The sequence below is a fragment of the Sapajus apella genome, unplaced genomic scaffold, assembly GCF_009761245.1.
Source record: "Sapajus apella isolate SASKATOON/1434 unplaced genomic scaffold, GSC_monkey_1.0 scaffold136, whole genome shotgun sequence".
NCBI lineage: Eukaryota > Metazoa > Chordata > Mammalia > Primates > Cebidae > Sapajus > Sapajus apella.
The window spans coordinates 2185262-2195396 of record NW_022437076.1 but is presented as its reverse complement, the minus strand read 5'-3'; the positions used below and the strand labels follow the sequence as shown (position 1 = coordinate 2195396).

Here is a 10135-nt window from a genome sequence, read left to right as displayed (position 1 = left end):
AAAAAAAAAAAAAAAAAAGAAGCAGCCCCTGCCGGGTGTGGTGGCTCACGCCTGTAATCCCAGCACTGTGGGAGGCCAAGGCAAGGGATCACGAAGTCAGGAGATCGAGACCAACCTGGTCAACCTGGTGAAACCCCCGTCTCTACTAAAAATACAAAAATTAGCCGGGCGTGGTGGCTCACACCTGTAATCCAAGCTACTCAGGAGGCTGAGGTGAGAGAATTGCTTGAGCCCGGGAGGCGGAGGTTGCAGTGAGCCAAGATCGCGCCACTGCACTCCAGCCTGGTGACAGAGCAAGACTCCATCTCAAAAAAAAAAAAAAAAAAAAAGAAGTGGCCCCCGAGGCCAAGCACCATGTCAGTGGCACCCAGCCCCTTCTGGGAGCTGGGGAATTGTTCGTGGAATTGTTCGTGCACAGCCCTGAGCTCCTGCTTGCATGGCTGGGACCCCCAAGCTAACCCCCTCGTGCTACTTCACCCCTCCCTGAGCGGAAATGTCAATGAACTCAGCCACATTTACGCAGAGGCCACAGGCGGCCTCCCCAGAACTGGGGCTTCCTGTATCAGAGCACTCACCCAGCGAGAGGGCGGAGAGCGCGGTGGCCACGCTGAGTGGAGACAGGAGCACATTGGCCGTGGGGCTCATGCTGGATTGCACCCGGTACAAGTCATAGCCAAAGTTGGAGACCGCCGCTGCCAGCTTGTTCACAGGGACCTTGAAGAAGGGATCCTCCTCTTCCACCGGCACCCCTGTGCTGTCGGGGTCTGGGGAGCCCTGGCAGAAGACAAGAAGTCTTGGGTTTGAGGACAAGGACACGTGGAGATGAACAGTGAATGACCGCCTCCTTGTGGCTTTCTGTAGGGTGGTGGTTCTGGCCCCTTGGACTGTCCTTCCTAATTTTTCTGTGTTGGCCTAGTACTGGAATGACTGTACTCTGATTGTGCATGAGCTCTCTGCGGGATGAGGGAGCCCAGAAGAGAGATTGGCTAGCCAGGGTCTTTGTCTTTTTCTTTTTTTTGTTTTTTTGAGATGGAGTCTTACTCTGTGGCCCAGGCTGGAGTGCCATGGCACGATCTCGGCTCATTGCAACCTCTGCCTCCAGGTTCAGGCGATTCTCCTGCCTCAGCCCCAAGTGGCTGGGATTATAGGCATAAGCCACTGTGCCTGGCCTGATGGCCAGATTTAAACACTTGTGACCTGTAAGCCACAAACCTATGACACACTTTTTAAAAAACTGGCAGCCAAGTGACTCACACCTACAATCCCAGCACTTTGGGAGGCTGAGGCAGGCAGATCACAAGGTCAGGAGTTCGAGACCAACCTGGGCAAAACAGTGAAACCCCATCTCTACTAAAATACAAAAAAATAGCCAGACATGGCGGTGTGTGTCTGTAGTCCCAGCCTCTTGAGAGGCTGAGGCAGGAGAATCGCTTCAACCTGGAGGCGGAGGTTGCAGTGAGCCGAGATCATGCCATGGCACTCCAGCCTGGGCCACAGAGTAAGACTCCATCTCTACTAAAATACAAAAACTTAGCCAAACATGGCAGTGTGTGTCTGTAGTCCCAGCTATTTGGGAGGCGGAGGTTGCAGTGAACCAAGATTGCGCCACTGCACTCCAGCCTGGGTGACACACTGAGACCCTGTCTCAAAAAATAAATAATAGGCCAGGCACAGTGGCTCACGCCTGTAATCCCAGAGCTTTGGGAGGCCAAGGTGGGCAGATCACCTGAGATCAGGAGCTCAAGAGCAGGCTGACAAACATGGAGAAACTCCGTCTCTACTAAAAATACAAAAGTAGCTGGGTGTGGTGGCGCATGCCTGTAATCCCAGGTGGATTGCTTGAGCTCAGGAGTTTGAGACTAGCCTGATCAACATGGTGAGGACCTGTTTCTACAAAAGATACACAGAGAAAGTAGCTGGGCATGGTGGCATGTGCCTGTGGTCCCAACTACTTGGGAGGCTGAGGTGGGAGGACCACTTGAGCCCAGGAGGCAAAAGTTGCAGTGAGCCATGATTGCACCGCTGCACTTTGGCCTGGACAAAAGAGTGAGACCCTGGCTCAAAAAAAAAAAAAAATTTGAAAAGGAACCCTCCATCCCAAGCCCACAAAAACCCTGTGTTCAGGCCAAACCAGGCCCCCCCATCTGGTCAGCCTTGCTTGCTGCTCCCAGGCCTCTTCCTTACCCTCCTCTCAAGCCCTCCCTGTCTTCCATGCCCTGGTGTCTCCTCCATCCCAAAGGGACCATTGGGCTTTCTGACCTTTTTGCAGAGTCAACTACCCTTACTAAGCGCCCGCCATGTGCCTGGGTCTTTGCTAGTTTTCTTCATTTGAAGTGGCTTCATTTTATATTTGGTTTTTTTGTTTGTTTGGTTTTGAGATGGGGTTTCGCTGGGCACGGTGCCTCACGCCTGTAATCTCAGCACTTTGGGAGGCCGAGGCGGGTGGATCACGAGGTCAAGAGATCGAGACCATCCTGGTCAACACGGTGAAACCCCGTCTCTACTGAAAACACAAAAAATTAGCTGGGCATGGTGGCGCGTGCCTGTAATCCCAGCTACTCAGGAGGCTGAGGCAGGAGAATTGCCTGAACCCAGGAGGCTGAGGTTGCGGTGAGCCAAGATCGCGCCATTGCACTCCAGCCTGGGTAACAAGAGTGAAACTCCGTCTCAAAAAAAAAAAAAAAAAAAGATGGGGTTTCACCATGATGGCCAGGCTGGTCTTGAACTCCTGACCTCAGGTGATCCACCCACCTCGGCCTCCCAAAGTGCTAGGATTACAAGCAAGAGCCACCGTGCCCAGCCCATTTTATATTTGTTGATGCATTTGTCTAATACCCCAAAAGACTAATATCTCAGAAAACTGAGTTCCTTGAAGAAGGCAAAAAGTGAGGTCGGGTGCAATGGCTCACGCCTGTAATCCCAGCACTTTGGGAAGCTGAGGCGGGTGGATCACCTGAGGTCAGGAGTTTAAGCCCTGCCCAGCCAACATGGAGAAACCCCATCTGTACTAAAAATACTACAAAAATTACACAGGCATGGTAGCACACGCCTGCAATCCCAGCTACTCCAGAGGCTGAGGCAGGAGAAATGCTTGAACCTAGGAGGCCAAGGTTGTAGTGAGCCAAGATGGCGCCACTGCACTCTAGCCTGGGTGACAGAGCGAGACTTTTTTTTTTTTTTTGAGTCGGAGTTTCGCTCATGTTACCCAGGCTGGAGGGCAATGGCGCGATCTCGGCTCACCGCAACCTCCGCCTCCTGGGTTCAGGCAATTCTCCTGTATCAGCCTCCTGAGTAGCTGGGACTACAGACACGCGCCACCATGCCCAGCTAATTTTTTGTATTTTTAGTAGAGACGGGGTTTCACCATGTTGACCAGGATGGTCTCGATCTCTTGACCTCGTGATCCACCCGCCTCGGCCTCCCAAAGTGCCGGGATTACAGACGTGAGCCACCGCGCCCGGCCGAGACTCTCTTAAAAAAAAAAAAGTTTAAAAAAAGAACTGAGTTTCTCTTTTTGAGACAGGGTCTGGCTCTGTCACCCAGACTGGACTACAGTGGCACGATCATGGCTCACTGCAGTCTCTTTTTTTTTTTTTTTTTTTTTTAAGACAGAGTCTGGAGATGGTGCCATCTCAGCTCACCACAACCTCCGCCTCCTGGGTTCAAGCAATTCTTCTGCCTCAGCCTCCTGAGTAGCTGGGATTACAGGCACGTGCCACCATGCCCAGCTAATTTTTTGTATTTTTAGTAGAGATGGGGTTTCACCAAATTGGCCAGGATGGTCTTGAACTCCTGACCTCACGATCCACCCGCCTTGGCCTCCCAAAGTGCTGGGATTACAGGCATGAGCCACTGTGCCCGGCCAAGAAAAGATCCTGACTGAAGGGGGCAGCCCTGGGCTTGTTAAAGTGCTTGGATTTTTACTTTTTTGGGGTCTTACTCTTGTCTCCACTCCATTCCATGAAAGGTGAGGCAAAACATTTTCTTTGTTTTGCTGCTGGAGAAACTCCGACCCTGGAGAAGTAAAGGCCAAGCCTGGCCTGGAACCCAGGACTTGGTTCCCTGTCCTGTCTCCGTGCTGCCTGCCAAGGAGGGGCCAAGGAATGCTAAGCACGCCCTTCCCACCCGCCTACTGACCTCCTCCGGGCGGCCCGAGGGGTTCTGGCAGCTGCTGTACCCGAGGAGGGCTCCAATCCAGAGAAGCACCAGGGCCTGCATCCTGGGGCCTGCAGGGAAAGCTCGAGGCAGCAGCCTGGCCCTCACCCGCTGCGCTGGCCCTTCCTGGCCACTCCAGGCAGGGCACAGACAATGGGCAGGGGGAGGCATTTTCCCCTGCCACGCCCCCCACCTGGAAGTGGACCCTCAGCTTGAGGGCGAATCCCTCCCAGCAAGGCTCTCCCACCCCCCCCCCCCCCGCTGCCCCCGGCCCCTCGGCCCCTGCCCCCCCATCCCTTCCCCCCCACCCCCACCCCCACCCCAGGGCCCACAGTCACACCACAAGCTTGAGCTTTCGGGGCACTATCTGCATCAGGGGACGCTCCTTTGAACCTAAAGCTTTTATTTATTTATTTTTGAGATGGAGTCTTGTTCCATTACCCAGGCTGGAGTGCAGTGGAGCGATCTCAGCTCACTGCAACCTCCGCCTCCTGGGGTCAAGCAATTCTCCTGCCTCAGCCTCTCGAGTAGCTGGGACTATGGGCATGTGCCACCATGCCTGGCTAATTTTTCATATTTTAGTAGCAATAGGGTTTCACCGTGTTGCCCAGTCTGGTCTCAAACTCCTGATCGCAGGCAATCTGCCCACCTCAGCCTCCCAAAGTGCTGGGATTACAGGTGTGAGCCACCGCACCCAGCCCCTGAACTGACAGCTTTTAAAGACCCAGAGCAGGCCAGGTGCAGTGGCTCACGCCTGTAATCCCAACACTTCGGGAGGCCAAGGCCGGTGGATCACAAAAGTCAGGAGTTCCAGACCAGCCTGACCAACATGGTGAAACCCCATCTCTACTAAAAATACAAAAATTAGCCAAGCGTGGTGGCGCACACCTGTAATCCCAGCTACTTGGGAGGCTGAGGCAGGAGAATCAAGTGAACCCATGAGGCAGGGATTGCAGTGAGCCAAGATGGTACCACTGCACACCAGCCTGGGCAACAGAGTGAGACTCTGTCTTAAAAAAAAAAAAAAAAAGTGATCCAGAGCAGTGGGGCCCCACCCCAGTAGGGCTACTCTGCGTGGAGTGTGGCGGAGCACAAACGTGTACCAAGGCTTGGCCCTGGAAGCAGCCAACCCCCTCCAGTGATCAGACTTGGGGCAGCCGCTCCCAGGAGAAAGGGGCAGAACCCAGGTCTCCTCCATGGAATCACAGGACACCAAGAATGGAGGCATCCAGTCTGGCACCTGCTAGCCCTCCACACTCTCAGACTGCCTTTGGAATTCTCTGGCCTGGAACCCGTGGCCTCACAGGAAGCTCATTCCCTTCTCTGACAGTTCCCTTTCAAAAGCTCTTCCTCCCTTGGCCTGGCGCAGTGGCTCACGCCCGTAATCCCAACACTTTGGGAGGCTGAGGCGGGTGGGTCATGAGGTCAGGAGTTTGAGGCCAGCCTGGCCAAGATGTTGAAACCCCGTCTCTACTAAAAATACAAAAATTAGCTGGGCATGGTGGCACACACCTGTAACCCCAGCTACTCAGGAGGCTGAGGCAGGAGAATCTCTTGAACCTGGGAGGCGGAGGTTGCATTGAGCCGAGATCGTGCCATTGCACTCCAGCCTGGGTGACAGAGCGAGACTCCGTCTAAAAAAAAAAAGCTCTTCCTCCCAAGGTTAGGAGTGCAGGGCCTCGGGTCCAAGAGCCTGGGTGCACATTTCAATTCTGTGTCCTTTTTTTTTATTTTTTTTGAGACAAGGTCTTGCTGTGGTGCCCAGGCTGGAATGCAGTGTCTATTCACAGGGACAGCCATAGCACACCACAGCCTGAAGCTCCCACCCCACGTGATCCTCCTGAGTAGCTGGGATTGCAGGAACATGCCACCGCACACATCTCAGTTCTGTGTCTTAGTAGCTCTCTAAATCACCATTTTTTCTCTTATTAAATGGAAATAAAATAACCTACTGTTAAAATGACTGCTGGGCGCAGTGGCTCATGCCTGCAATCCCAGCACTTTGGGAGGCTGAGGCGGGCAGATCACCTGAGGTCAGGAGTTCAAGACCAGCCTGGCCAACATGGTGAAAGAAAGCCCATCTCTACTAAAAATAAAAAAATTAGCTGGGCGTGGTGGTGCACGCCTGTAATCCCACCCAGCTCTTCAGGAGGCTGAGGCAGGAGAATCACTTGAACCTAGAAGGCAGAGGTTGCAGTGAGCTGAGATCATGTCACTGCACTCCAGCCTGGTGACAGAATGAGACTCCATCTCAAAAAGAAAAAAAATGTACAATCTGAATGGCCTTGTGTCCCCTGCCCTACCTCCCACGCAGCACACATGATCCTTCATCATCCGTTTATACACACATCCACCCACACGGCACACAGACTTTTTGACTTCCCAGAACAAATTGAATCAGAAAGTTGGGGAGGACATTGTGTGATTCTTGGCTCTAGTCCTTAAAATTAAATCTGATAATCCACTGGACAATATCGCAGGGCACAAAGAAGACTGCCTTTGAGTTTGCTGAGCTTCAGCCTGGCTTGCTTTCTAAACCCGGCCTCGAGCCGCGTCTCCGGCCAGAGTTCCAAGACCCCGTGTTCCCAGCCAGCTGCTCTTGCACGAGCTGCGCTGACATGCAGGGAGAAAGCTTTCTGCCGCGCAAGACAGAGGCCCTGCCACCACCCAGGCCTACAGCCGGCCCCACCCAGCTGGCAGGAGCCTCCCCCGAGCCTCTGCAGACTGCTTTATTGGAGACCAAAAATGCAGTGAGGCACACAGGAGGCAAGACAAGAGGAAACCGTGTTCGCTCTAGTTCCTCTGGCCGAACTAAGGAATTGAGGGAGGAGACAGGCTCGTCGGCAGTTGTTTTGTTTTGTTTTTGAGACGAAATCTCGCTCTTGTCCCTCAGGCTGGAGTGCAGCGGCGCGATCGCGGCTCACTGCAACCTTCGCCTCCTGGGTTCAAGCGATTCTCCCGCCTCAGCCTCCTGAGTAACTGGGATTACAGGTGCAAGCCACCACACCTGGCTAATTTTTGTGTTTTAGTAGAGATGGGGTTTCACCATGTCGGCCAGGCTGGTCTCAAACTCATGACCTCAGGTGATCTGCCCGCTTCAGCCTCCCAAAGTGCTGGGATGACAGGCGTGAGCCACCGCGCCCGGCCATTATCCTGGCACAGTATTTAAGGATACTAAAGTGACTAATGGACCTGAAGGTGGGACTTCAGTCTTAGTCCCTACAGCCTAAGCCCAAACCCCAGATCAGGGGACAGATCATTGTCACAATGTGGGTAGGCTGAGGTGAAATGAGGGAACCTGGCAGGGAAGGAACTGGGGGCCCAGAGTGTGAACGGCAGGCCGTATCCTCCACCTGAAGCCGTCTGGATAAGGGACGAGGAGAGATGACTGAAAACCCTACTAGGCGGTGAGAGGCAGAGGGTCGGGTCTGCGTGGGGGGCTCAGCACACTCACAATACCCTGTCCACTGTGGCCATTCACGGCTGAGCAGGCGACTTGGCTGGCTGCGGCCACAGGCAATGATGCCACCCTGTCCAAAGGGCACTATCCAAGCCCGACTCCTGTCCTCACCAAGGGGGGAGGGCTCAGGGAGAGGCAGGTCCCCCGCTGCTGTGCCAAGGTCAGGCCTTATTTTCTGACAATTGCCCAGATCAAGAAACACAGAAACTGGGATTTTTGTGACCTTGCCTCCAAGTTAGGCGGATAACAGGCAGACAAACTCAAGCCAAGACATGTGTTTCAGATTAAACCCAGTTCCCAGACAAACCCCTCCACCACCACCTCCTCCTTCCCAGAACCACACAGCCCTCACGCCACATGGCAGCGGGCCTGGCAGACAGTGCAGGGAGGGCACCTCCCCCTTTCCCTGGCTCTCTGGGGGGATTTTGAGAGGTCCCCTCTGGCCTACCACCTGGTGACCGGCTGCAAACAATGTTTCCTGCAGTCTCGGAACCTGAATGCGTCCGCCCAGGGCCCCGTGGAGTTGCACCTCCCACACCCCAGAAGAACCAGCCCCAGAACAGGACTCCCCACCCCCAACCCCACTGAACCTGGGGGCTCACGCTGGGGAGGGCTTCGGCTGGGCAGTGGTGGTGTTTCCGGGAAACCCGCAGCTTTTCTTTTTGGCTTAGACCACCCCTCCCGGGGGCTCACCGCAGAGGAAGCAGGAAGGGTGCCCCCAGCACTGCCCTTCCCTCCAGTCCCCGAGGCCGGGTCCCCCACCCTCCACACCTACGTAGTGGGCACTGTTTACCAGAGACCACAACCTCATCTCCCAGTCTTTACTCACAGCTCACTTAGCCAAGGAGGGTGGTGGGGGCCGGCCAGAAGGACCCAGCTGTCCTGCATCCCAGCCCTCAGGCAGGGCACCGAGGCCAGCTGCTGGGTGGTGCTGGGAAGTTGCCTTCGCCGTCAGCACCCGCTGATTTTGAGAAGGCAGCAGGGAGCCCAGGGAGCAGAGGCCAGGGCTGGGCGGCAGGGGGGCACCTTCGTGACTGCCTTTGCTGCAAGCAGCTGCCCAAGAGCCCCCTTCCCTCGCGGCTCCAGCCCCTCTGGGTGCGGCTCAGACCTGACCCCGCAGCTTAGCTCCCCTTTCTCCCCACAACCACCCCCTCCCCTGTTTCCCACTCACTTAACTCAAAAGTCCTTCCAGCCTCTTCCGTAGGTGCAGTGGGATTTGGGGATCACTGGGTCCCGGCCTTCTGCCTTGCCCCCCACTCCCTCTGCCCTCGCCCATCCACTCACCCCCGTGCCCAGAATGCAGGGGCTGCCGTCTCCCCACTTCCTGTCCCTTGCACCCCTCTTTTCTTCCTGGGGTGCCCCTGCCTCTCCCGTGTCCCCGCAGCCCAGGGGAGGCTCTCCGGTCTTCCCCAGCATCGGAGCAGCCAGGGAGCGACTTTACCTGCGTGCTGCAACTCCGCTCCCAGCCCCGTCCCTCTGAGCCCGCACGCGGAGGGGCTGCAGCCAGCACAAGCGCTTTTTTGCTGCTTTCTAATCCAGCGTCCAGCAGGCTTCAGATTACAGCTACTCCTTTCTTAAAGCGACCTGCACTCAGCTTGGATTCTGTGATTGCATCACTATCTGGTGCTAACTTTAACCCGCTACTGCGCTGCCTTCCCATACCCCAAGGCGAACACATTTCCACACCTTCCTCTTCCATTAGATTTCCTAAAGGAGCCAGGCGCAGTGGTTCACGTCTGTCATCCCAGCACTTTGGGAGGCTGAGGTGGGAAGATCCTGAGGTCAGCAGATCGAGACCGGCCTGGCCAACATGGTGAAACCCGATCTCTACTGAAAATACAAAAACATTAGCCGAGTGTGGTGGTGGGAGCCTGCAATCCCAGCTACTCCGGAGGCTGCACAATATGGGAAGTGTTCCTTCATGATTCTTCACGGCTGTTGACTCTGTTTCCCACTCCTCATCTGGTCTCCTGTTGATGGATATTCAGGGAGCCTCCATTATTGGACACTACCAGCAATGCCCCTCTGACGTTCTTGTGTCCACTTCCCTGGGCACATATGTGGGAGTCTTTTGAGCTGGCATCGTTAGACGTGGTATTGCTGAGTTCCATTTTGGGGTTTGTCCATCTTTATCTTCCAGGGCTGTCATATGCAACTGTGCACAACCTTGACACTTACTGCCAGATTGTTCTTCAAAGTGGCTGTATTACAAAACAGCCAGGCATGGTGGCTCTCACTTGTCAACCCAGCACTTCGGGAGGCTGAGGCGGGTGAACCACCTGAGGTCAGGAGTTCGAGACCAGCCTGACCAACATGGAGAAACCCCGTCTCTACTGTCTGTACTGAAAATATAAAATTAGCTAGGCGTGGTGGCACATGCCTGTAATCCCAGCTACTCCAGAGGCTGAGGCAGGAGAATTGCTTAAAACTGGGAAGTGAGGCCGGGCGCGGTGGCTCAAGCCTGTAATCCCAGCACTTTGGGAGGCCGAGGCGGGTGGATCACGAGGTCAAGAGATCGAG

General features: G+C 55.0%; 1 protein-coding gene across 3 annotated transcripts in view; it reads right to left on the bottom strand.

The window, feature by feature from the left end:
* SERPINF1 (serpin family F member 1) overlaps window positions 1-9235 on the bottom strand; it is a 16784-nt gene extending 7549 nt beyond the window's left edge. Inside the window, exons 1-3 of one of the 3 annotated variants that reach the window (XM_032263438.1) lie at window positions 9057-9201; window positions 4138-4226; window positions 576-774 (exon numbers count right to left, since the gene is read on the bottom strand). In XM_032263438.1, the coding sequence (XP_032119329.1) occupies window positions 576-774; window positions 4138-4218 (280 nt within the window). In that variant the 5' untranslated portion in view covers window positions 4219-4226; window positions 9057-9201. Of the gene's footprint in view, window positions 1-575; window positions 775-4137; window positions 4235-9056 lie in introns of all 3 variants that reach the window. The other 2 variants (XM_032263440.1, XM_032263441.1) reach the window with 2 other exon arrangements.
* Window positions 9236-10135: the final 900 nt, after the last annotated feature.